Below are 27,103 nucleotides of genomic sequence, written 5' to 3'. Positions count from 1 at the left end.
GATTCGTGGGCCGTTCCCGTGCCGTACCGATTCCTGGGCCGTGATCTTCAACCGACGCTTCATGATTATTATCATGGACCGTTAAATCATAATATGCTAATCCGTGTGCGTCGTCTGCCAGGCCAGGCCAGGCCAGGTCTGTGTTCTGTGCTTCTGTGTGTTTTCTGGGGAAGTGAAGCAGCGGGGCCACGGTTTATGCATGCAATTCGAAGACACTGGTACACCGTGTGCCGGCACACATACACAAAATGGCGCACTAGTACACGCACAGGATTCGATTGTAGCGATCCTTTCCCGGGCCGGCTGTGTCCCGGTTCTCCACTAGCTCGCGTTCGTTGATTGCATTTCAATGAGATCCCGTACCCGTCTCACTGTTCGTAATCACTTCCTGGTTCGGTTTTCGTCTCCGTCGACCGGGATCGTTAAGGTGAAGGGCTTCCAAGATATGGAACTACACCGGAGTACGGTCTGCGCTTCACTGGAAACTGTTGTGCGAGCTAGAGAGAGAAAGAGCATTTGGTAGAAAGCGTAAGAGAATGGAAACAATGAAACTAAACGATTAATTTGAAGTGCTCGCGTAAACAATGGCGCCCAACTCATAGTCATCCCAACCCTCACACACGTGTTTGCGATCGCTCTATTGGATTCCCATTCCCCCCAACCCGTTGGTTCCTGGTTCCAATCACGAACATTCAATATTTACCACCGGGAAGCGCTGAGGACGACTCGCGATTTCGGGTGAGAGGGGACGGTAACTCCAAAAGGCAAATCAATTGGGCCGACATTTTCATTAGAAACATTTGCCCCAAACGGCACCAGGGCCTGAGCCGACGCTGAAAAACGTGCGCCTTTCGAGCGATGAGAGGAAAAGTAGAACCAGCCAGCGTAGCCAGCACGTATCAGCGGGCACGTGGTCGTCGTTTCGGGGTGCGGTATCCGGATCGTCCGGAGAACACACTGTCGGCCGCGTCAGTGTGAGGCAGATGCTGGAACCAGCTGCTACCAGTGCGGGCACATTAGGGGTTTTGCTTTAAAATCTTCGATATCGATTTAGACGATAGCTTCCTGCGGATCTCATGCGTCTCCTCTTTTCCCGTTTTTGCCTTGCCGTGGTGCCAGATAGGAGGCTCGTTAACTGCCTTGCGGGGCATGGTAAATGGGAAATCATCTCGCAATCATCTGCAGCGGATCTCTCCATCCATAAAACGCGTAATATTCAAAAGCCCATTCGACGGGAATTATCAATCTGTTCCAAGAAGACATTCACGGCCTGCGAGGAGAATGTTTTTCGAAGTTATTCACGGAGCTTGCTCGTTGTTTTCGATCGATTAGCAGTGGTATTCAGGAGAAGAAATACTGAGTATAGATTTAGCAAATCGTTTCATGCTTTTCCCTTTTTTCACGGTTTTCATCTCACCATAGCAGCCTCCACGAGGAATCTGAGGAAAAGCGCCAAAAATGATCACCAACCATTGGCGGTGGAAAACTGCTTTTTCCATGGCAAAAGGCAGGGCATTCCCAGGGGGGATGAATGGGAGTAACAGAAGTGATAGAGACTGATTTTTCCGCTCGACCACTAACGACCGCACGGCACGGGGTGGCAGCAGTGTTGCCGTCCTCGGTGCGAACGATACAAACACGCACAAACCACGAACGAACCAACAAACGCCAAAGCAACCAACGTCAGGAAACGTCAGTCACGCACACACGCGTACGGACGGGCACAAAACGGTTAGTAGTAGCAGCTGCAGCAGCCAAGGAGCAGTAGCCTACTTCGAATGACTTCGATAACGTTAACCTAGACCTCACTCCGCTGCTGCTATCTGCTCTAACTTGCTGGTCAGGGGAATTGCTTTTCTCGATTCTTGATATTCCGTGTCTGTGCGGTCGCTCTTATCGCACGATAAGGAAGGGAAGGATATTTTACTGGGAGAGACGAGCGAGCGAGCGAGCGAGTGAACGAGCGAAGGGGGGGCTCATCACATTCCGTACGCACACTATGGAAGAAGATACGTAAGAGATACTGCGCTGCCGTCTGTTACGCACACAATAACCACGGATAGGATAACGGAACGCATTTGCAGCAGCATAAAGTAAAGATTTTGGCAGCATAAAGTAAGGTGCTGCCCAGGAGTTTCACTTGAGGATGGCATCCATGGCACTTCCTGACTTTCCTCCAAAATATCTCGCAACATGTGAGAAATTCTTCAGTTCAGGAGGAATTTGTCAGTAAAGAGATAATGATTCCCCTGCAAGATAAGGTAACGAACCGAAATGATAAAGATCCTACTGACTTTGAGACTCCTTTTCTCTCTCTTGGTGCAGAAGGTGCAGAATTTAACGTTCACATTCAGATGATTGGACTCCATCATCTTCAACAATGACCCAATGATACTAAACACTATCCTTAAAATAACGAGCACATACACTCACACACGCATACACACAAACGCGTCCAGTGACAATTTGCCTGGCATCACTGGAATGACTGCTGCGGACCACCAGCCGCAGGCATTCCTGGATATATGTAGGTCGAGGTAGAAAATAGCATCACAAACCCTGCGATCCACCGCCATCAGGATCAACGTTTCTGCCTCCCCGCACCAGTGCCTCCACCCTTTACTTTTTGCGCTTGCACACACTCATACACACAAACACGTATTCGCTCTCTTTCTCTCCCTCTCTCTTTCTCTGTTTGCCTCCAGTGCCACTGCCTTCGAATGGGCCAATAAAGGATGTACGCGAAATCGGATAGCTAGCCGTGTGATGGCCCCATTTTTTCGCCCCTTTTTACTGGAAATCGCGCCACCACAGACACACAGAGACACGCACACAAGAGCCCGCGCGCGCGCACAACGTGCACAAACCGGACGAAAACGGTCCACGAACACCACGAACCACACGTGCACTTGGTCGTTTCCTGCCAACCCCGTGCTGGTGCAAATTCTTCTCCCAATTCGTTTTCCAGCAGAAGAAAGCAGCGCACGGTTTTTCTTTCACAGAACAGAACACAGAACAGGACACAATAATCTTCAAACAATTGAGTGATTCCCTGCCCAGAACTGATTCTGTTCCTGGCACCGCGGACCGCCGCGCTTTACCTGTCACCTGGCACCGAGAGGCTGCTACGGTCACGGAGGCTGCCGTCACGGTCCGATGTGAAAACCCTTCTGAGCGACCGAACGACGAACGCTCGACCATCCAACGTCACTAGAATCGGAATCGCGCGTTGTCTTTATGAACGAAGGGAGAGATTCATCCCGATGGTGAGAATTCGTCGTCCTCGGCCAGCACCACGGTCGGTCCACGTATTGGTGAGGGGTGGTTTTTGTGAATGAATGAACCAAACCAATGGGATGGTACGGTGGGGCCGACGGAGGACTCAGTGATTTATGCGTTGCAAGTGAGCCCGCAGTTCGTCGTGCTGGGGGTCGAGTCTCATCCCAATAGTTTCGGTTTCTTCCTCCGCCTCTTTCCAACCTAGAGTATCGGTTCATCCGTCTCTGCAGAGGAAGGGAGCAAAGGAACGGTCGGTTCGGCATTCCAAAAGTCACAGTGCGCAGCAGTGTGAACGCGAGAGGGAGAACGGACGGGGTCCTCCGAGGTGGTGCCAAGGAAAACTTGAATGAAATGAACCATCAGCACCAGCACCAGTGCATAAGCTTTTACTCATTTGTGTGCCTGCGAGTGTGTGCGTTCACTTGCCCGAAACATTTCCTAATGGGTCTCCTTTCAAACCCTCCGTGAAGGAGGACGTCTTGTTTACCTTTTCTGTTTGTTGTGATCGAAACAGAAGGGGGAGATCGTTTCTGATCTGATTCTGCTTGGAGCGAATGTACAACATCATCCAAATTCTCAACAAATATCAACAAAGTTATTGCGAACATATCGCAGCAACTGTACGGAATGGTAAATTTCAGATGACCCTTCTCTTTTCAGGAATTTGTTTATTTGAACGATGGAGGCGCAAAAGATGGATCGCGTAACGCTTTTGTTGCTTATCAGCAAGAGAATGTTGTCATGCATTAAAGCAACGGAACATTCAGCAACATCAGAATTTATGAAAATTAATCTATTAGCCGCTCATTATCACACGCTATCCTTGTCACGATCGTTGTAACGATCAACCTGCAGGTAGCGCCCTCTATAGTTCGGTCCCTAGTGAAATGACGTAGGGATCAAACTGTAGAGGGCGCTACCTGCAGGTTGATCGTTACAACGATCGTGACAAGGATAGCGTGTCATACTGATAAAATTAGACTTTTTTCATATAATTTTAGGGTTTTTATTTAAGGAAAATGATTTGTTTCACTTCTCTCATTCTCTAAACATTCTCAAACATTCTCTAAAAGAGGGAAAAAGGAAAGGGATAATTCATAAATAAAAAAAGGGATTGAAAGGGATCATTCTCTTGTGCGCGCATATAAGAGAAATTTTTTTGATTATCATCATCATCGCAGGCATTTTTACTAACATCTGTTACTCTAACAACTAGCATTACAACCGTCTCCATCGGTTGTATTTTTTTACAGTTTTTATTCATTAAAATTAAAAGTTGCTCAACAGTGTGGCCACACCGCCGGTGCGTCAACATTCAAATGAAGTCCAAAACCGTGGCACGCATGCTCGAAGCTGAACTGATAACGTTATCAATCCCGTTCCATGCTCGCGCCACCATTCCACCCTTAACGGCGAAACCGAACAGACCGGGATGGCCACCGACGTCACGCGGGATCATTAGCAAAACCGCATATTGAGGCGATTCCCCGGTCAACAGGATTCCTAGTAACCGTGTAATGTGTACAGCCAGAACATGTTGGCCACTACAACAAAAATCCATTTCATCGAGGAATTGTTTTGTTGATTGTACACTAAAGGTGTAGTTGTACAAAAAAAAAAAAACAAACGAAAAATAGGGATTGTATTTTGGCTACCGCAACGGTTTGTCACATGTGCTGCCCAGAGTGTTGTTGTTGTGAGGGGTAGAGTGGCCGAATGTTCACTTGAGCATTCATTTGCCGTACAAGCCTTACACCAAGCACACCATTGAACCTTTTCCCATCATCACCATCGCCGTGTTGGTGTGGCGTGTGGTTAGTGCACATGCGCCGCATCGGCACATCGAAAACAACTTCGGTTAACATTCCCAACCATTTGCAACCCCGAACCAATGTCTTCCCCATTCCCGATGAATTATCCTTCCCGCACTGTGGTTCCTCTCCATGTGGCCTTCTCGCCGTACCGCTCGTTCGCATTGCAATCCCTGACCTGAGTGCAACTATTACTAGAGATACAAACACCCGTAGCACGGTTTCATAGTACGCTAACCATCCCAGTCCACCGGCCAACCAGCATTCAGCACCGTCAGGTCCTTGACTCCCCTGCACCTGCCGATTGTTTGAACAATGGTTTCGTGTGCCAGAGAAATGCATTTCCTTTTACTCTTTCTTTCGAATTCCGACAAAAGGATGCATTTTAAGGAATGGAAAGGAGGAAAATGACTTTTTGTCGAAACACCAACCGGCGATTCGCCGGGACTTTCGCGAAACTGCAACTCCTTCTCGGCACGATTGGAAATCTCCTCTCATCATACCTGTGTGCAGGACCTGTGTACGGGACTCCAGGAACTACAAAACACCACCAAACAACACGACACAATGGCACGGACTGTCGGTCTTTCCTTCTTCGCCGGAGGAGGCTAACGATGCAACGATGTCACCAAACCGGGCACTGCACATTGCTGCGTTCGCGCGTCATTCGCACGAACATTGTAAAGGGGATGTATGAGAGGGGAGCCAACATGACCCAGGGCCCCGCGCCACGCACCCCCGAAGCTGTAAACTTGAATGAGCTGCGCGGGTTTCGGTTTGTGGGTTGAGAGTGGCCGAGCGGATTCCGATTCGATGATACACCCGAAGGGCAGCGGCACACAATTGCCTCTTCTTACTCTAGTGGCACCACAACACACAAGCATCGGCAATCCGGCGTTACGCCGGCACGATGATGACGACGCCAACGGTGGTCTCTCGCTTCCTGGACACCAACGCTCCAACGCATTGAAACGTCGGCAATGGGGAGGGCACAGGGGCGGGAAAATAGACACCCGGGCCGGCTCCGGTACGTAGTTTGCGTGGGCGCGCAAGCTGGGGTGTGGGATTTACGTCATCGTCCACGAATGGCGCAGTTAGCGTAGCGGTAGTTAAGGTCCCTGCTAGATGCGGTAGGGATGCTTTCTCTCTCTTTCTCTTTTTCTCGGAGGTAGCTGGAGGGAAGGATTGATAACGACGCGAAACCACAGGAGTCATGTTGCCACAGGAGTCATGTTGTGGCGAACATTGTTTACCGCTTTGGTGCGGTGCATTCCTAGGCAAACCGGAAGCTCGCCCGGGATAGAGAGATTCCTGCGTGCCGGCGAGTCTTCCGCCGGAGCTTTTACCCGCCCACGGACGACAGACGGGAGTGAGCACATAATTGCCACGACCAAACATTTCTGGGTTTTTCTAATTTTATGATCGAGTTTAAAAATGAGGTAATCATGATTGGCTTTATGTTTTATTGTTCTACGTCCCATACACAGTGCAATTGGAACTGGTGCCGCCGCGGCAATGGCTTTTCGAGCAGCCACCTGAGAGCGCATCATCGGAAGAATATGAAATGATCGCGTGTACAATACGGAAAAGCTTCCTGATTTTATTTGACCAAGCTCATCAATCATATTGAACAGATTGTCCAGATGTGTAAGATTTTTTCCCCGTTTTTTGCTATTCATTGATTCTTTGTCGTTCGAGACTGTTGCTCGTGTGATTTTGATTGGCGGGTGATGTTTTATCCTCCTTAATGATCGCACGGGTGTGATACTCAATTTCTCTCAGAAATAGTTGAGGAAACTTTTCATTTCATAGTTAGAAACACTTGTGCAATGTTTGATACACTTGCCAGAGGTGTTAAAGTGGTTGTTTGATAAAAATCGTCGATATTGCCGTAAGTTTCATCGAATCTTTAGTCTCGTTTGTTTCGTTCAAATTCAATACGAGTTGGCCCTCGCATGAATAAATCAATCCAACATCTTCAAGGGTGATCTCGTGTATCCTACGCAAGAGCTTATTTTGAGCAGTACTCCTTCAATATTACAATTTAGGGGCCTCTGTTTTCGTAACGTCGAGTAAAGTCGCTCTCAAACCGGCTTACAAAAGGGTGCTGATGCTGCGCTTGTCTTGTCACTCAGTGTGGTCGATCAACTTGTATGATACCATTACCAACCGAGCAGTTTTATAGGAACTCATATGATTTCGAGTACCTTTACGGACAGTGGGTTGTGGGTTTTGTATTTTTTCGCAGCGAATATTATCAACTATTATCATTAACAACTCTTTTGTTCAGAAAGACAGAAAACCAAAGCTGAAGAATTTTATTAAAAAACTTTCGAAAATACAATTCGTGTTTCCAAATAACATTATTCGGCGTGAGATAGGTAAAGCCGTGTGGGCCTAAAAAAACTCTCAACGTTCAAGGACACATTTTACCAGCACATCGAATCTCTACTTCCAACAGCGCTAGCTTCATCGTCCCAGAGTAGATTTAGTAGGGATTTTAGGAATCATGGTCTATTCCTGCATCTCATCTCAATCTGCCCATATTACGCTGTTCTTTATCACGCTGTTCTTTATCACACCTTCTTGGCCCCTGGTCTTTCCCGTTCATAAATGTGATGTTAGCCTTGTTGACCTGAATTCCGGTGCCTTTCGCCAATAGCTCTAATGATGTGTGGGCATCTAAAATCATATCATCACTGTCCCACCAAGATCATATTTAAATTGAACACGATGAACAAGATACTCTCGGAGGTCAGTAAGTGAAATCTGCGTGATTATATTCTTCAATTTAATTTAGCTGTGAATTAACATGATTGCATTAATACAATGATTGCACTGGCAATGAATGTCTTCAAATGTTTGGATTCAACAGTTGGCGCTTTGCTTAGGCCCTTCATTCGGATTATTTCTCAGTATTGCTCGTCGTCCACCATGAAGCACATCACTTTCTTGTCGCTCGCTGCCTGTGTGCTGTTGCTGATAACATTCGCTGTTTGTGACAGTTCCAAATCGGAATCTTCACCAAAAGATCCCTTAGAACAACCAATCGAAGTTGGAGATTTTTCATCGGAGGAGTTTGAAGATTATTCATCGGAGGAACTGGGTGATAAAACAGTAAGGCACATAATCCAACAATTCAGTGAGTCATATTGTTGAACTGGATCCGGTTTAGATATGTGATTAATATTTGTGATTGTATGATGGTGACACTAGGAAAATCTTTATTGCTTGTCACGTGCTAGTTTGCTAGTTTACTGAGTCATATTTTAAGTGTCTATTTGCATCACTTTTAATGTTGATAGTCATTCCTTTATTTTTTAGCTTCTAGCAAATAGAATGGCAAGCGTAAGACGATGTTTTAAAGGATATCGGTATTCCAAATCATTGGGTCAATGTGTAAGTAAATTTACCTAGCATCATTGGTGTTTTAGTTAATTCTCTCTTCGGTTTGAATTTACCAACTGTCCTATGGGTCTAGAACCCACGGTTTCTATTAATATCTCACGGGGAGGGAGGAAATTGTTTAGTTCTTCACAACCAAGCAGGATAGTGTAGAGGAAGATAAATTAGGTTAAAGTCGGTGTATCAAGCTTCATACTAATGCATGAATGAGATCAAATGAAAAGCGATCTCATCTGCCTGAAGGTTGCCGAATAATTTCAATGCTGCGATTGTTGTATCCCAATCTATGCTAAGGGTTGATCGGTCAGAGGCGAATTTTGTCTAGCGTTATTGACATCACTGTTGGAATTGAACGTTATACGTCGTTGTTGCTCGTTAAATACACAATAATGTCTATAGCTTATCTTATGTAGCTCGACAACCGAGATTGTCAAATTGTATTGGTTGAATTCATTTCAGAACTATGTTTTGATATTAGTGATTCTATAATGGGGACGGATCGGCTTTCTACTAATGTTATTATCAGGAATCATTGAGCCAGTGACTTAAGATTATGAGTTTACATTTCGAAGATATATTTATTTTAAAGATTAAGATATATTTATAATGTTTGAAATATTCTCAATTTCTACTCGTTTTAGCTGCCGATACTCAATTTAAAAGGCCAAAGGACCTAATTTCTGTGTTTATGAGGACATCAATATTCCACAACCTTTAAAAAAAAAGGCGTAAATCAATAACACAAACAACGGAGAACACATTTAGAGCCAATAATAAAAACAAATGAAATTGTCATCCCACAATATTTGATTCCACGTTGCTTAGTTAACTGTAGATTTTAAAACGCTCCTAAAATGTCATCAACAATTTATCGAAATATCTCCACCATTGTAGCCATTTTCTTGGATACGTAGGAATGCGTGAAGCGCGTTTAACCGTTTACCATGATTGTATCTCAGCACGGACGCTCTGGAACAATTTTGTACGATGAGGGTAGTATCTGCTGCACTTGCTATAAAGCAATGAGAGCAATGGAAACCCTATTTGGTTTCTTTGGTATCCGAGGCACAGTTCGTGCTCACAAATGATGAGCAAATTGCGTTGATCACTGTCAAGAAGAGGCATCCTCCACACAACATCCACATCATTGTGCAATACACAATCAACATAGGAACTTACACCGTGTCTAATATATTCTCAAACAACTTCAATCCTTATTATTTTCTTAAAGGGTGAACCATTTTTTTATCAATGCTTTTTTTAAAGTAATCTTACAGTTATCAATTGTTCATATGTTTCAGAAATTAACAAAATCGTCCTAAGCGCAGGACACTTTTTTGTATTAGAATATATTGGACACGTTGCAATTGATGTATGAAAAACTGCAAAAAACAAGTAAGGCAGGAATGGATTTTTTTTTGCATACTGTAGATATTGATTTTTTACCAAGGTGATTTGTAATATTTGGGTCCCTTGTTGGAACTATTCAATTCTATATTAGGCCGCAAATCAGGTTGATTGTCATCATCTACGCAGGCATTTTGTAAACGCCTATTGTAAGAATTAATTATATTGAAATATTTATTTCTCGTATTCATTTGGACATAAAACGCAAAAATCAAAAAGGAAAATTACATTTTTGCGTAGAGCATCCTTATAGTGCATATGCTAAAACTAACATCTTTTACTCTAACGTAGACATAATTCTAACCGTATGCAATATTCATTTATTATTAACTTCTTCTAAAAATCTCAGGAACTCTGTACGTTCTATTCTACCACCGAGGTTTGACGACTCTATGTACTCTCGCAGTTTTGAGGACCGATTATCAGGAAGGGTAGTTGCTAAAACCATATCCAGGATGTGCTTGGCAATCCGGAAGTGCTCATTGACAACCGCCAAATAGAAGACGCTTTTTCCTTCTTTATCAAACACATTGATGACACTGTCCTGCATCATGTACTGGAATGATTCATAGCATCCTTCTTTTGCAGTACGCAACTGCGTCCAATCCAAAGGTACTGAAACGCAATAATGAAATGCGTTCCAATTGCTACGAGGATTCACGGTCTTAGCATTAAATTGTTTATACTCGATCAAATATTTGACCATCTCGAAAAGACCCAATTGTGCGCTGCGGTGCAACAGGTTGCAACCCGCTTCGTCACTATCGTACAAATTTTCGGTTCTATCGACTAAAATCCTTATGCCCTTGGTAAATTTGAGTAAATCGGGAAAGGATGCTACATGGCTTAAGAATGCAAACACGAATTGCACATCGATGGCTAATAAAACTGTATTGAACAATTTTTGAAGCTGCTTGGGAGAACCATAATACATCACATAGGAGAGTAACTCAACCATGTTCGAATCACACGCGTCCCACTGCGTACGGCCTGAGATGTTTAAAACGGTGCTACAGAGATTGAAAAAGTAGGCGAACCATTTTTTATATCCATTTTCGAGAGAGTACCTTAGCAGCTTGTACGCGCGATCCTCATCGATCGCTGCAGAAATATCAATTTTTTGTTCGTGAATAAGGAAACCAAGAATATAGAAGGAATAATGTTTGAGCGCTTTCGCAATGACTGTGGCTTGATTAGATGCAGTTATAAGGTCAGTTTCAGATGCTAGTAAACTGCGCAGCAGTAATACCGAATCCCTTTTGGCGCACATTAACAACATGTTGGTTTTGTTTCCTTCAAACCATTCCCTATGTTTGTTTTTGATGTGAGTAATTACGTTTTTACAAACCGTACGCATGGTTTCAATCTGTTTTCTACTATGACGGAATCGAGGCTTATGGTTGTCGATGTTATGTACGGAGTCCATCACATACCTGTCACATCGTGCTAGTTTCTCGCTGGAATCGCTCGGATCGAGTCCTTTTAATTGCTCCAATAAAACGGTTGCATCTATGGGGGCATTATGTTCTAGCAGATACTTAATCGCTTCTATGGTGCCGATGTGAAATGCGTAATCTAATGCACTCCAATCCAAGAGGTCATCTTTTGCATGAATGAGAAGAGATTTCTGCGATTTTTTTATTTTTGTAAGCAACAGCTCCGCAAACCCCGGGATGGAGTGTCCTTGATATCTGTTGTTTTCCATTTTGCCAAAGTACTGAACGGCTAGATGCAGTGGGGTCCGACCTATCGTGTCTTTTTGCTGGTGCACATTTTTTGTTAACGCGTTCTTCAATCTAATTTCATCATTTCGAATAATTGCAAGATGCACTGGACTATCGTTGCCATCGTTGTCTCGAATAGCGATCTCGTCAAATATCTTTCTCACTGCGATGTTTCGAAGGTCCCAATAGGACATTGATTTGAAATACAATACCACTTCATGCCGATCACTATTTTCGAAAAGCCAGTGCGCCGCAAAGTATTCGGCAAACATTCGGTGAATCCACAGTGGTACTCCACCTTGAACCCCCTCGATGATCCCGCATTTTTCTCGTCCATCTTCAATTTTTTTTAGATACTGTTCGCACTGTTGCTGCTCTCTTCGCGTCACCAGTTCGTAGTATGATGGAATTATGGTATAAATGGCTAGCAGTGAAAGATTATTTCTATTCAATTCATTCAGTTCCTCCGCATCCAATTGTGCCTGGGCTGTGGCACCTGCACTAGGGCAGGATACAAACTTCTTGTCGTTTGCAATAGCCAGCTTTAGATTTACAAATGCTTCTAGAATTCGAGAACGACCAAACATCGTTTGCAATTCTTGGAATAATGTAGGTGAAATAGTATAGTTTATAAAGTTGATTTTTTCCCTCAGACGTGGTGTCAGTATATCTAAGGCCATTGTAAAGAACAATGGAATAGGCAGCAACTCGCCAAGAATGGTCTTAAGAATTTCAAGTAAAATCTCCCACAAGCATTTGCGCTTAGTACCTACGCACCCTTCATACCCCTTGAAGTTGCTCCCTAAATATTTATGTAGAAACTCATACTGATTCTCGTTGGAAAAAGGATCGATTCTATAGATGTCAGTGACTCGAAATGCATGCCGCAGTTCATCTATGAAGTTGTACGGACGGCTAGTGAAGTACAGTTTATGGATGCCTTCAAACTGAGCAAAGTGTGAAAAGAGATTCAATACCACTTGCTTGTAGTGCGGAGCAATCTCGTCAAATCCATCGAGTAGCAGCACTATTTGCTTTTCTTTGAACTTCTCTCTAAAAACCATTAGCGCGATCTTCTGTTCAACGGTAGCATCCCTGGTACAATTCACCACGACTTTACCCTCAGACAACGATAAACATTCAGCCCATCGTTTCACTTTCAATCTCTCAGCATCTGTTTGATCCATTGTTTTAGTAGCGAGGTTGGGTATAGACACCGCCAAATAGATAAGCTGGAAAAGTATCCTGATTGCCTTGTTGTCATCCAACGTTAGACCGTAATCTTTCAGGATTTGGCCAAAATCGAATGAATATTCGATCGCGTTAAGCCGAATAACCCAGCTAGACTTTCGATGAACGACGAAGTACCAGGCAACCCAGGTCATGTAGGTAGTCTTTCCGAATCCTGCATCATCCAAGAATATAATCACTCTATCGGAAGTGTCCATGGCGGGAGTATATACTTTTTCAGCAACTTGCTGTATGGCGTGGTTAGTGGTCTTAGTAAAACAAGCAAATAAATTTAATCCCATCCGTCCAGCTAGTTGCTTGAATCCAATAGGTTTCTTTAAATGTCTCAGCGATTCTGGCGAATAGTTATCCCAGAAGAAAAACGCTTCTGACCATGAATAATTGTCACGATCAATGGTTGTGGATGTTTTCCAGCTTCGATTTATGTAAAGTGTTTCGATTTTCTTAAAGCTCTCTATACACGGATGTGTCTTGAATTTTGCAGACTCTACTGTTTTGATCAGTCTAAGTGCAAATGCCAAATTATCTTCTTGATTTACCAAATTTTCTAATGAAATCAGCGCATAAGATAACTCCACTTGCGAGTAGTTTTCAAAGATCGTCTCCTTGGCTAGTTGGGTGAGATCGGATACGCGAAATTCTTCTTCATTATATTGTTCCTCGCTCGTCGTAATGAGAATAACCGTTTTTTTAGACTTGGTCTCGCTATCTTTAAACAGCTCATCGACGCTTCTGGATATGATTGCGGTATCCTTTTCGCAAACAATAACTAACACCAAATTACATTCTAAAAAGCAAAAAATATCCTTGATAACACTTGCTATCTTCGAATAGGTTTTAGCGTCGGTGAAAATATATTCTGGCTGAACCAACTCGGGTTTCGAATTGGTGGAAAAACATTCAGATTTAACCAACTGGACTATTTGAAACATTATGTTGCAGCTCACTTCTGTGTCAAGCATTGAGCAATACTCAAGCACTCCACCAGTCAGACATGCCCTATAAGCCTTCGATTGTTCTAAAGCCTCACTTTTGATTCTAACATCATTATTTTCAAAGCTCTTGCAGAAGATGCTAGTGACTCCTTTTAGCTGTAGAAAACATAAATTACGTACGATCGCTTGGCAAATTTGATCGATGTCAGTTTCAGATTTTGATTCCGAAAAGTTGGTCATCTTCCAGGCAACGTTCGATAAATGATCTAGGGCGATCGCTTCTTCAATTAGTCCCATCTGTTGCGTAAACAACGAACCACCTGGAACGTCCATGTCGCGCCAGAGCTTGATGGTATCGTTGATAATCTCGGTTCCTTTCATGTTGCTTATCAATAGAAACTGGGCAAAGAATTGATCGAGAAGAACGTCATCGTTTTCGTCGATTATCAAATCGTCAAAGAAGTTTTTGAATTTAACGATATTACCAAGACGCTCCATATTAAATCGATAAATTTTTGTCTCCTTAACACGATTGAAAATGGCAGCAATATCATCCGTTGAAGAATACACAATGTTCTCCAAAATTTGTTCTACATCCTGCGATACGCCAGCGTTAGTGCACAAAACGAACCTCGCACCGTTCGTCTTCCCTTCCGTGTGCAGATTCTTAAATGATTTGAAGTACTTCTTCATCGAAAATGTATCATCCGACGTTGAACGCAAATCACGACTCTTAATTCGGTATTCATTATCATATTTGTGCTTAGCTTGAATGTAGAGCGATTGGTTGCTGCCGTCTGGTAATTGGAAATGGAGCACCGTATCGTCGAACTTGCCTCCCAGCGGATCTTCTGGGGTGATTGAGTATTTGCTGTACTTGTGATTGGAAACATTTTGTTTCGCGATCAGCACACTCCATAGCGTGATCTTGAGTTGATAATCGGTTCCGTGCATTCCGCCTCCGTTGTCCTTCACTGCTTTCAAGGTGTTTGTTTTACTAGTTTGGGTACTCATATTAGAAGGTATCTAAAATAGATTGGGGATTTTTTTAAATGACAATAATTAATATTAGTAAGTATATTAATATTAATAAGTAATATTTGACCAAAATAGATTAGATTATTTACATTTATTATCTCCAAGCTATTCAATATTTCATACTCGACCCAAAGTGTTCAGTGATAGACATTCGTTTGCTGCAATCTGTTTTTTCCTTTTAAGCCCCTTTCTTCGCTTTGAATAATGCAAATCATTAATTGTACCATTCTTCTTCACACATATTAGCGGAAAAGAACAGGATTTACATTTTTATGGCAAATATCAATAAATATGGTAATTTGAAATTGAATGAAAAAAATCAAACATTTATTTGGTCCTCCTGTTCGAAACAACCAGATTGCTTATATTTTTTTATGAACAGTTCCATTTGCATTGAATTAAAAAATAAGGCATTATTTGAGTTGTTATCGATAGCAGCGGCTACAGGTAGTTCCTCCGAGCAAGGAGCTCACCTGCGTGCCAGGGGATGTGTAGATAAAGGTAGCACACAAGCGATAGAGAGATGAGATAAGAGATAAAACCGACTGACCATAAGCTGGTTGAATCAGTGATAAGCGTACCGCCGCGAATAGCCTACTGTTTTTTTAGCCGCTTCTTCAAAACGTTTCCGAAGAACTCAAATGAGCGGATTAGTGAATGTTTCACGTCTGTGTTGTCTATTCTGTTTTGTACACAACTTTCGTAATGATATAATCGATCGAATCTCTTCGAAAATATTACGGATGGATTTTTCAAATCACACAAAATAAAGGCAAAACGGCTTCTCCAGATTTCGATACTCCTAAAACATGCATTAAAGATGGATTGCACATTACATTACAAGAAACTTGATCATATATTATCAAATCTATGATATGGGAAAGTATCTTAAACTACTCCCTATCTAACTATCCGACCCGTATCGTTTTGCTTACCAATTAGTATTTCGATGTTTTGGCCTCAAAAATACACCTGAATGATATTCGACTGATCTGCGCTGTAGATGCGTTGTTTACGAACTGTCACGCTCAATAGCTTCCAGTATACTGGCATTCGTAATATTGCGTGAAGCGGAGCGCGAGTCGCTTTCGCGAAGGGCCGAGTGATATCCCGACCACATGCGCCTTACCTCGTTTGCAGCATTGATAGCATTTCTTAGGTCGTTTGCACAACGATGCCAGCGCATGTTAAGTAGGGGCAAAATTGCAGATGCCGAGTTTAAATATAGAATTTTGATTTTAATTATTCCTCGACTTTTTTCTTGAAATATGTGAAACATGCTTGGATGATGATAGAATATTGAATCTTCTAATAGAAAATAACACAAACATAGTCTGCAGTCCTTGTTTTGGAGGTTTGCTTATGCCTTAAGTACAAATATATTAAGTACCTAATATGTATACATTATTAGAAATCAAATAGATTGCGGAATGGTGCTTGCGGTCACAAGCTCACTGTGTATAAATTTGGCAGGTGATTACAATTCAAAATTGGCAGACCGTTTTCTGTTATCTGTTAAACTATGTTCCTACATGATAACATCTTTATCGAAACACCAGCGTCATGATAACGGCCGGTTTTTGTTAAGACGTTGTTTCTGTCGATAACGAAAAAGAACATCAAAAATGAAAACAGTTTTATCTAAAAAAAAAGCATTGGAACTCGCAGCACAATCAGCGAAAAGGAACAAAAACATGTTCCCTGATTCTGTCCATGAGTTTTGCTTGAGAACTAGTCAGTTCATCTGATGATACACGAAAGGAATTTGAAGGAACTTCATTCTTTTTTTCAATTCGGAGCGGGAAATCTTCATAGGGACCGTTACGAGGGATAGGGCTTCTAGCCGCTAGTGTGGGATTTCTTGTCTCCGGACCGGAAAGCCGACGTACCAACTAAAACCCTTCCTTCTAACGCTTTGAGCCCCATTCGAATCACTTATTCGTGGTCGTGGTCATGGTTTGACATGGTCCACGTCCTGGGACAGCAAGTCCAATATCACGCGTGAAGATGGAGGAGGCAGTTGCCCGTTCGAATCTGGTACTGGTGAACGACGGAAGAACCAGCACGATCAGGTAGAAAGATCGTTAGTCATTTATCGACCTGACCTTCTGTAGTTTCGAACATTCATGCGGTATGGAGTGGCAGATGCGAGATGACTTCACTTTGAGTGACCATCTCGCCTTATGGTACACCGTGGAGAGAGAGTGGTCCCATCAGTGGCTCATAATCTCACTATTTTTGACGATATAGCCATCAAATGGGCCTCAAAAGATGCGCTTGAGATTAAAGAACTTGACTGTACCATGCAAATGGAGAGAAACCTTAACTACTACCATAATCAAAAATAAACCGGAATTTTGAATTTATTCCGCGCGGGCTTATCAATTTTGAATTCTGTTTTTTTTTAATACGTTGACGGGTCTTTTTCTGATGTATATACCAAGTTTCAGCTTGCCAGCTCTTCATTTACGTTTACAGCAGAGATTTGTTTGCATTAAGTTTTTACGTCATGGCGATTTTTACAATTGATTCAAAACATGAACAACGTTAAAAATTAAATTGAGTGTTCCGACACATTAAAAATGATACAAAAGTGTTATGGTGACAATACTCTAATAAAAATACAGGTGTACCAGTGGTATAAACGCTTTAAAAGTGGTCGTGAGGCTGTTGAGGACGATTCTCGTCCTGGAGGGTCATTGACATCGAAAACTGATGAAAACGTCGATGAAATCCGAAAATTGTTGATCGAGAAGCGCAAATTGACGATAAGGGAGATAGCTGAGACCACCAACATATCATTTGGATTTATACGCAAACAAAAAAATCTGCTTTGTCGTGTAACAACTCGTGGATTCTCCATGACGATAATGCACCATCTCATAATGCGTTGATTATTCGATAGTGTCTCGTCAAAAACAACACCAATTCCATTCAACAACCAGCCAATTAACGTGATATCGTATCATGTGGCTTCTGCCTATTCAATTGATTCAAAAAACCACTATCAAGAACTCGTTTTGAGAGTGTGGAGACGATAAAGCAAAAATCGCCGTAGGCACTAAAGGCTATAACAAAAACCGAGTTCCAAAAAAGTTTTGAGGAGTGGATCAAACGCTGGCACAAGTGCATTGCATCCGACGGGGACTCCTTTGAAGGGGACAATTTGAATTTTGAAGAAAAAACAAGTACTTTTCTTTTTATGACAAAATTCCGGTTTATTTTTGATCATGGTAGTATGTCACAAACATTGTTTGCATGTTTTTCGTATCTTCCGCGACTGTTTTTGGAGGTATTTTTGAAAAATATAAAAAGTATAGAAAAGTGCAAACAATGCTATTGATATAATTCTTTTATTTATTTTACTTACACCGTGTCCAATACATTCTCATACAACTGCAATCATCAATATTTTCCTAAAGGGTGGACTGGGAGGCCATTCATCTCCGTTACAAATCTGGTTAAATAGTCCAATTTTGAATCAAAATCACTCCTCCGAGGGCGCTCCATCTTGCTGGAAAACAACATTGCCGCCTCTGTATATTCTTTCCAAGCTATATTTCACATTTTTACATTTCTACGATCACACTAGTCACATTATGAAAATCTGGGTATTTTCGTTTGGTTATCTGTTACGTCCTTAATGTTTCGGAACCACAATCTATAGTTTTGGACATACAACTTTGCTCTAGAACAAATAGCGTTTCATCATAGAAAACAAGTCTCGCCCAGCGTGCCACGATAGAAGAAGAATTGCTCTTTCTATACTTTTTTGTTTGTTAGCTTCCGAAATTCCGTGAACTTTCAATTTTTCATAAACATTACATTCTAGCTCCAACATGGTGTATCGCAAAGTAAACAGATGGAGCTTTCAAACAAAAATACTCACATTAAGATAGCGCTACCAGAAATTTTCTTATACAAAAAGTCCTGTTTACTTTGCGACAGAGCATGTATTTTAAAAAGTTATACGTAGTTGATATCAAAACTTTCAAATCTTTCGCAATTTTCGTAGCGAACGTTCAGCATGATGTCGGCTTCGTTCCTGAACGGTCTTGATAACATTTTCAGTACTAGCTGACCGCTTTAGCCCGTATCTTTTTCTGTAATTTATTCTGTAAATCGTATCTTTTAATGGTTGCATATATGAAATCATGATGGTCATCATGATCATCTTGGAAATGATTCCAAGATGCTTCAAACTCTTGAAAATAGGACTTGGACGCAGTCTATTCTTTTACATCTTTTTTATAACACAGACACGTAATGATAATGGGCCCAACATAAAATAGACAAACCCACCTGCAAAATGTTAAGTAAACAATACAATTTGACAAAACAATATTGATAGTTGAACTAGGTGCTGTGAACGTACTAAAATGGTTCAGCAAATAAGTGATCAAGAATATATCGGACACGGTGTAGAGTAATGTCTAATCTATCTCTTTGCGAAATTTGCTCTGCTATCTCCCAGTATCTAATTGCAGATTAGAGACTTCGCTAAGCTGTTTCCAGATACCAGAAACGAACTATTGATTTGGAGACTGTTGAAGCTTGACGAGATCACGCAAATGACGTTGATGTGATGATCACCAGTACACTATCATAATTTGATGTGCCGGAACCATATTGAATGTTGACTAGAGAATACATTATTTGTTCAAACTGATGACAAATCAACACTAATAAATGATGGCGCCTTCACTGGCGCCCTTCAGATCGTACGAACGTAGGGATCTATTTCTCACCGACGGTTAACCACAATTTCAAACCCCTTATTTGTTTCCATCATCAATCTCGTAATAAATACTTTATTGGCACAATAAATTAACGACTATGTACACACATACACACGCGCAGACACGTGCCGGATCGACACGATCACAATCACAAGTGTTCTTCGCGAGAAACAAGTACGAAAGAGTACGAGTGTTTCAAGAACACACAACCACAACGGCAATAGAGGAGTAGAATTCGGGAGGCGTAAGTCCTTGGGCTGAGCTGGAACAGGAAATTGTCTTGTCATTGTACTGGCGATCATTCAACTGATCACCGGCCGCACCCTCAACGGCGTTAACGCCTGCGCACGAATCCGGCATTCTTGAAGATCTTCACAATACGATCGCGCGGGATCTTGTCAGCCTCGCGCTCAAACACCGGCATCTCCTTATCACCGAACCACGAGTGCTTGGCGAGCGCTTCGGCGATGTGCGGGTTCTTGTAGAAGTTGTTACGGAACTGATCCGGATACTGTGCCTCATGCAGTGCGTTCTCCACGACCGCGGGATGTGCCAGCGATGCCTGCAGATGGGAAACGAGTGCGAAGAAACAGTCGAAAAGTTAGTTCACCATCATCGATCGTCACATCGTCGTGTTTATGCATAAATGTGATGTGATGTGCTGCCAGCACCAAATGATGTAATGGTCACCAGGTTTGCTGACCACACTGTGTACCGTGTGCTGTGTTTATGTGTGTGATCCTCTGGCCTACGTACCTCACGGACGGCCGGAGCTGGTTGCTGGAGTGCCAGCGCGATCGGTTGGTTCAGGTAGACCTGGGCCGAGACACTGCAGACGCACACGGCGGCGAGGGCAATGATGATGCGGTTCATGATGTGGTGGATGCTGCCATTGGGTTGGAAATGAACGGGGGGAAAAAGGTAAGGCAAGAACATTAAACGATAGCAAAACGTAGCGCACCACCCTACCCGGTTGGTGGGATTAGTTTCACTTTCTTCGGAATTTATTGACCATCGCATGCCACTAGCGCACGAGACGTCGATCGTTCGGTCGGACGGTCGTCGCCGGTGATGTAACGACTGGACGGGTGCATAGGACCCTGGCGCTGGCATGCACCGTGCACCGATGCATTCGGGTTTTCTTATTTTTGTGTAAAAGAAAACGTAAAAAAAGAGGTGCTGCTGCTGCCAGAAGTTACCGCAGAAGAGTTGCAGCGCCGGTAGCAGCCTGGACTGGACAAGAGCCTGGTTTATGTAATGCTTCTTTTCCCTTCAGTGACCGATAGCGCGTGATAGGGAGGCCCGGTCGAGACTTTGGGCGTTGCGCAATGTGATGCAGTGTTAGAGCGCGTTAGTGCACCTAACAACTAAGCGGCGGTGACAACAGCATTGCAAGCGTTACGTGGTGATAACAGAACGAGAAATAGTTTCTCGCCAAAGAAAAATAAAACCACAAACCAAATTGCCTTCTTTGGTTGGTCTTCTCTGTTACGCGAATCTGCGAAGGGAGCAACCGCAATTGCGAATGCCGTTCCGAAGGGTAGATCACCCGTCCTAGAGCGGGTGGCGGTGCACTATTTATTGTAATTGCATTCTGTGGTCAAGGACAGGTGGCAAACGATGCAAACACATCGATGCAAGCGTGACAAAGCGGGCACGAGTTGCAGCAACTGTTGCTGCTTGTTCAGTTGCTTCTTATGTGTCTCTGTTGTGGTTCCGTCTGCAACCTCGATGACAGTATCGGAACTCAAAAAGATACAAAGTCACTCTGGTTCATAATATCATAATTATTCCATTATTATAAATACATAATTTGTAAACCAAATCATTATCACATTGAAGAATGATCGCCAATCTGGAGTTTAATGATGGACATGAACCGGGTTCGTCACTTAACACACATTTCGTTCAAGTCTTTTTTTGTTACACTGGCTCGTAATCACAAATCACCCGTATCCCGTATTCAATTTTCTGCTCCGTAAACAAACAAACAACACATCACACAGTCACTCGATTCACGCGATTTGGACTCACTCACTCACCTGTTGTGCGCGTGTTGTCACTGCAGCTGCTGGTGCTGGTGCTGGTGCTGGTTGTGGTTAGGCTGGAAGTTTGCACTAAACTGCTCTGTTGCTGGAAAACGGGTCGCGTTCTTATATATATCGGCGCCAGCGACTGGCCTAGTCGTGCCGTGGGCCCCCAGAGATCGGCTGCTAGTCCTTCCAATCGGTGAACACAAACTCACGTCACTCCACCGTTCCATCCACCCGATTCGCACCCAGGGACGGTTTAGGCTGGAGCCACGGTGCCTGGCTGGCGCTAGAGCGAGATGCCGTGGAGGCGGAAGCACGTGAAACGAACTCGTTCCAGAGCGTTCGTTGGTGAGCACTTGAAGCTGTCGAACCGGCAAAACCGGGCAGTGATGGCAGTGGGATCCTGGGAATGGGGATCAGTAGGTCTTTTCGATTGGGACTGATTGGGAGTGTATTTCTGAATCATCTGAATGAACAGGTGGAACACACCTGCATTAGCTTGCTGGGCCAGTTACTTCCGTTTTCCGATGTCAAGGAGGCATCGATAAAAATGGAGACCATGGTGATCGCGTATTCCAGCTGCTGCTTTGACCGATGCCCTGGAGGCGATTAACAATAGCGGTGGCGCCTCAGAAGACATCAACACCCCATTACCGTCTAACAACAACCGGAAGCATAATCGTCGAGGGTTTTGAAGTCAGGTTGTTTACCGATGATCAGTTGTTTTGAAGATCAAGGTCATGGTTTTGCAGAAGAGAAAAAAAACCCCTCAATATCACTAGCGAGCCGAGTGTGTGTCAGGATGGTTCTGTTTGATGGTTGAGTAGTGGTACTGGCGCATGGGCTTGCCAGTCGATGTCGCTGCTGCTGACGAGTGAAACGTGACACTAATTACTAAGTTTGCTTTACCAACGTACCAGGTCGATCGGTAGGTCAATCTAGCACCCCCCCCCCCTCCTCCCCTTGGTTCTGGTTACTACCGACACTTGGATTGTTTTGTTGATTATTGGATGCTACGTGACAACTGGCGCAGCTACGGGGCCCATACGCGCCCCATTGAGTAATGTTGCGTGAATTTTGCGTCATTCGTGGACGGCACGACGCCAACACGCTCGCACGCAAGGTCTTTTGCCGTTTGATGCTCGTGATGCTCTGGTCAATGGGAGGACGATTGTGGTAAAAAAACAGTGTCACAGGACGTTGAAGGACATTGAAGGTAAAATAGTAGATCAGAGGGATGATGTTCTGTTAAGGTAGTTGATGTGCTGGCCACGATAGCAACTTTACGTTAAGAACTGTCAAAATGAGGTTGAAAGAAAGATGCTAGCGTGGTCAGGTATGGTTAAGATGAGAGAAACATTCGTTATGATCGATTTCCAGCCTCATTTGTTAGAATGGTTTTGCAAAAAAGGTTGCAATCATGTCCTTGAGTTGTAAAAAAAGTTTCTCAACTCGCCAAATTACATCCAATGAAAGATTCTTTACTGTGAATGTTACTATCAGGACAATGCACCTTTAAATACAATTATCATAACGAACATCGATCATTCCGTGCAGAATGTTAGTTCAATCTCATTCACATGTATATTTTAAGCAATTTGTTAAACTTGGTGACAATAAACAATTCACAAATCGAAGTCCTCAGCGCCTCAAGCGATCACACGAGACCTTCCAGGAAACGATCGCAAATAGAGCAAGATCACGCGGAGCACTGCTGCTAGCAGTCAGCGCGTCAATACACGGTGGGCTGTGCACTGCGATCGTTGACCTGTGACGGGGGCAACATTGCAAAAAAAAAACAAGAGGTGTAAAACAAGGGGTCGTTCCAACCGCCCCCCGGTTCATAATAACCTCCGCCGCACCATGAGCTCATGCTGCTGCTGCCTTCACGCGGTCAGCATTCGTCAAGGGCACCATCTTCTTTCGTGAACTTGCCGTCGATCGAAAAACCGTAGCACCAGCAGCAGCAACAGCGGTGCTGGGATCCCGTTCGCTGTCGTGTGCGTCCGTTCGTTCGGTTAAGGTGACCGATCGTGGTGACCAGGGTCGGTCGTCCAACTCGCGCACCAAACACCAGAACACCAGTGCCGCAGTGGTACGCAAAGAATCGAAAGTGAACCTCTGAGGGGGGCGAGGGCAGCGGCAAAGTTCTCGGGCATCCAGGCAAAGATCATTACCGAGGTCAGACCCATTTGGTTGTCGTGGTTGGCGCTGTTTGGGCGAAGTTGCCCGAGAACGCGGTCTCAGTCCCGGGCAGCCACCACCATCGCCACCGAGGAATCGATTCGTTACGGCGCCCTTATCGGTTGGCTTGCTTCGTGTCGACTCGGCTATTGGGTAGCGACCGTTTGTAGAGAGGACTTCCTCATCGGTTCCTTTCACTTTTTTGCTCTTTTGCATCACGATCACGGGTGGTAGTGGTGGTGTGGTGCTACGGTGCGGTGCCCCCGGATGCTGCGACTCGTGGGCACTTGGTGAGTCGCGTGTTGAAGGAGGAAATCCGCTCGACGCTCTTCCGTACCGGTTCCGATAACGCGTGCGCACGATGTTTACCGTTAGTAATTATTCATCAGCTCGTCACGTGAACGTGAATGTGACGACTAGTTACGGGTGTACGCTGCGTGATGAAGTGACACGAAAAAGTCCTGTGCGAGGGTGCGCGCGCCGTTGGGTTCAAGTCTTTCAGTTATGACATCAACAGGCGCGGATGGTATAGTGATCGGCCGTGAGCGATCACATGCTGGAGAGTCACATGTTGGTTAATTGATTGTGGGATCTTCGTATTGATTAGCTATGAGAAGTGTTTGGTTTTAAATAAATTGGTTTTTGATAACCCTTAACATAATATGAATAATTGTTGTCTTGCTTTTTGCTACTTTAGAGTATTAGCTTCAATTTTGTGATTATTTTTCTATTCAGATACCTGTTTACATTTGTTTATTACTTGTTCACAGTTGGATGCAATGCAAAAGATTATGATTTGGAGGCAATCAGATAGAACAGATTATCCTACAGTAAAATCCTAGTATTCATCATTCAAGAGCAGGTTCAGATTTTCGATAGCTGGCTGTTTATGAACCGACTGACAAATATTCATACTTTTGTTTTGTACTAATACTATACTGTATCATTTGCTGTTCTACTACTATGCGTTCTGTCCATCTGTCGTCGCTAACGACATTTCACCATTTGACACCTTTCAAGCCACTCCGTGCTACCAAAAACACTCGAATATAAAAACATAGGGTTTTTACAATAGTTTTCCCTAATACAAACTTCAATACAGTAGATAAAAACAACGAATAGAAAAGTCTAAACGTAAAAGATTAATAATCAAAACAGAGCTGAAAGGGGACAAACCCGTCCTCACTAATAATATCACGTCATTGTATCCATATATATAATATCCAGACAATAAATAAAAAAATATTACTACTACTACTATTAAAAACACTCGAAAGCGCTGCGTTCTTTATATTTCACAGAAAATCAACTTACTATTGCTATCAACCTATCTTCAAAGAGTCAAATATGGATCATAACGAAAAGTATATTAATTTCCACCCAGCATTGCCCAAGATTAAGGATTGCAATCCTTTTCCACAAGTGTAAAAAAGAGAAAGAATGTGATTGTTATTTCCTATGTGTAATATATTTGGGTTCACATTTTCTTTGCTTCGCGAAAATTAAATCTTTTTGAATTCATGTTAAGTGTTTAGATATTTGAATCTTAATCTTAATCTTGAAAAATAAATCTCTATCTAACTTATTCTTGAAACAATCAACACGTTTTACATAGCTCAGAGCATCTCACAACATTGAGCAGATTCTCCTAGCAGAGATTCTATAGTTGGTGTCCTTTTGCGGTTTTTTTGGGAATTTGTATTGTATATCTTTAAATTTGATTTGTATATTTCAAATGACCGATCACGAAGCTACAATGAACACCGAAAAAAGCTACCACTTTTTTCAAATATCCGGCCACAGGATGGATCACATGTCTATATTTTTACAAAAAACTACTTCCTTATATGAAGAATGATTCACTCTAAAGTTAGCGAGGGTTATGCTTATTATGAAATCATAAACTAGTGTCGCTATATGTCTTTTCGCGACTGCTAACCCGTGTTAATCTCTGTGTGGATTCAAGTAAAACATGAAAAGAACTTCGATGAGTGCAGATCTCCTTTTCCCATGGCAATCAGTTACAGCGCGCCTTCAACCAGTGCCTTCAATGATTTATCAGTGTAACCATACCTAGAGCGAAAACAACTCTACTCCTTAAACATTTCCTGATGCAACTGGCAATCATTGAAACGAGGTGATTTTCATTGATCATCTAAGCGATCCTAATGCTCGATAAGATGTCCTTCCGGCCCGCTGCGAGGCTATCATTGACAAACGGCCAACCCCGCAACCATATCCGGTGCATTACACTGACCATCCGGCTACTTTTTTAGGGCATCGAAACCTCGCTCTCGATAACTCAATGCTACAACCTTGCATAGCCCGGTGGCGTAACAGCAAACAGAACCACGGCTCGTAAGCTCGGCGCTTGGCGCATATAAGTTATGCAAAAGCTCCGCGCACGCAGCCAAGCTCATTTCAGTCGAGGGGCCACACAGGCACTCTGACTCCGATTAAGTCCAACGCTCGCAAGCAAGGCCAAGGTCAATGTCGAGGAGACCACCGCGAGCAGACGGAGAGCAACAAACCGGAGGCTGCTCTATATTTACGCTTGCGAGCATCTTTCCAAAGCATTTATGGATCTGCCAGTACGGTTTGTTTATTCGACGAGGTACTCGTTTGACACGGATTATCATCACTATTGTGTGACAGCATCAGGTCATTGTGTTGTGTTAAGAGAAACTATCGCTTCCGGCACCCGGTGCAGTTCCTTTCACTTCCTTTGCATTCATCTTCGCTAACGAAGATCATCCCCTCGGCGCTCTTCTCCAGCGCAATCGACGTAAATGCTCCAGTTTGCGGTGTGATCGCCACTGGGAAGCGTCCATCCCATCCGGATGACCTTCGGACGCGCTCGGCGAACTCGCTGGAATAATGGGTGTGGAAGTGGAGGAATCCCAAAAGGTTACTTGCTCCGATGCGCCTCGCGATGGTCGTTGCGTGACCGTCGGTACCATGGGGTCGACCATGCGGCGGGCACTAGCTAGCAGTGGCGGTCTTCCTTGGTGAGCAGGACCTCCGGTATGCTTGCAGTGATGCAGCGGGCTGTGTGATGGTGATCTAGATTACCCGATGGTCATGGACCATCTCCATCCGTAGGTTGATGAAGCGACACGGCGAGTACGGTCGGGACTGGTGAACTTTAAATTCCGCATCCTTGAAGTTCTCCAGAAAAACAACCAGCGGGCAAGGCCCACGGAAAGCACGTGGAGAGTGGAGGGTCTGCATGATCAGTGCGATTGTTTTTTGTGTGATGTGTGTTGAATGATCACATTTCATTTAACAGTTTCTATT

General features: G+C 43.5%; 3 protein-coding genes across 3 annotated transcripts; 1 reads left to right on the top strand and 2 right to left on the bottom strand.

Annotated features, from left to right (window-relative positions):
* Window positions 1–7,808: 7,808 nt before the first annotated feature.
* LOC126569862 (uncharacterized) lies at window positions 7,809–9,289 on the top strand. The gene is made up of 4 exons (XM_050227249.1): window positions 7,809–7,844; window positions 8,007–8,207; window positions 8,415–8,489; window positions 9,137–9,289. Exons 1-4 carry the CDS (start codon window positions 7,824–7,826, stop codon window positions 9,170–9,172), a joined length of 333 nt encoding a protein of 110 aa, XP_050083206.1. The 5' UTR covers window positions 7,809–7,823; the 3' UTR covers window positions 9,173–9,289.
* Window positions 9,290–10,085: 796 nt separating this feature from the next.
* LOC126570929 (uncharacterized) lies at window positions 10,086–15,870 on the bottom strand. The gene is made up of 2 exons (XM_050229047.1): window positions 15,786–15,870; window positions 10,086–14,838 (listed from the first exon to the last, which is right to left on the bottom strand). Exon 2 carries the CDS (start codon window positions 14,824–14,826, stop codon window positions 10,219–10,221), a length of 4,608 nt encoding a protein of 1,535 aa, XP_050085004.1. The 5' UTR covers window positions 14,827–14,838; window positions 15,786–15,870; the 3' UTR covers window positions 10,086–10,218.
* Window positions 15,871–19,639: 3,769 nt separating this feature from the next.
* Window positions 19,640–21,712, bottom strand: LOC126569060 (uncharacterized). The gene is made up of 3 exons (XM_050225866.1): window positions 21,632–21,712; window positions 20,346–20,475; window positions 19,640–20,151 (listed from the first exon to the last, which is right to left on the bottom strand). The coding sequence occupies exons 2-3, from the start codon at window positions 20,460–20,462 to the stop codon at window positions 19,924–19,926; spliced, it is 345 nt and encodes a 114-aa protein (XP_050081823.1). The 5' UTR covers window positions 20,463–20,475; window positions 21,632–21,712; the 3' UTR covers window positions 19,640–19,923.
* Between the last annotated feature and the right edge of the window lie 5,391 nt (window positions 21,713–27,103).

This window comes from Anopheles aquasalis, chromosome 2 (assembly GCF_943734665.1).
Source record: "Anopheles aquasalis chromosome 2, idAnoAquaMG_Q_19, whole genome shotgun sequence".
In the NCBI taxonomy this organism is placed as follows: domain Eukaryota; kingdom Metazoa; phylum Arthropoda; class Insecta; order Diptera; family Culicidae; genus Anopheles; species Anopheles aquasalis.
This window is presented reverse-complemented; position numbering and strand designations above follow the sequence as displayed.

What these genes read in the sequence shown, in the direction of transcription:
- LOC126570929 (XM_050229047.1), bottom strand. Translation starts at nt 14,826, where the DNA reads ATGAGTACCCAAACTAGTAAAACAAACACCTTGAAAGCAGTGAAGGAC.
- LOC126569060 (XM_050225866.1), bottom strand. Translation starts at nt 20,462, where the DNA reads ATGAACCGCATCATCATTGCCCTCGCCGCCGTGTGCGTCTGCAGTGTC. An exon ending in CAGCTCCGGCCGTCCGTGAG is followed by an intron (nt 20,152 to 20,345) that starts GTACGTAGGCCA and finishes TCCCATCTGCAG; the next exon opens with GCATCGCTGGCACATCCCGC.
- LOC126569862 (XM_050227249.1), top strand. Translation starts at nt 7,824, where the DNA reads ATGAACAAGATACTCTCGGAG. An exon ending in TGAACAAGATACTCTCGGAG is followed by an intron (nt 7,845 to 8,006) that starts GTCAGTAAGTGA and finishes ATTATTTCTCAG; the next exon opens with TATTGCTCGTCGTCCACCAT. An exon ending in CCAAATCATTGGGTCAATGT is followed by an intron (nt 8,490 to 9,136) that starts GTAAGTAAATTT and finishes TACTCGTTTTAG; the next exon opens with CTGCCGATACTCAATTTAAA.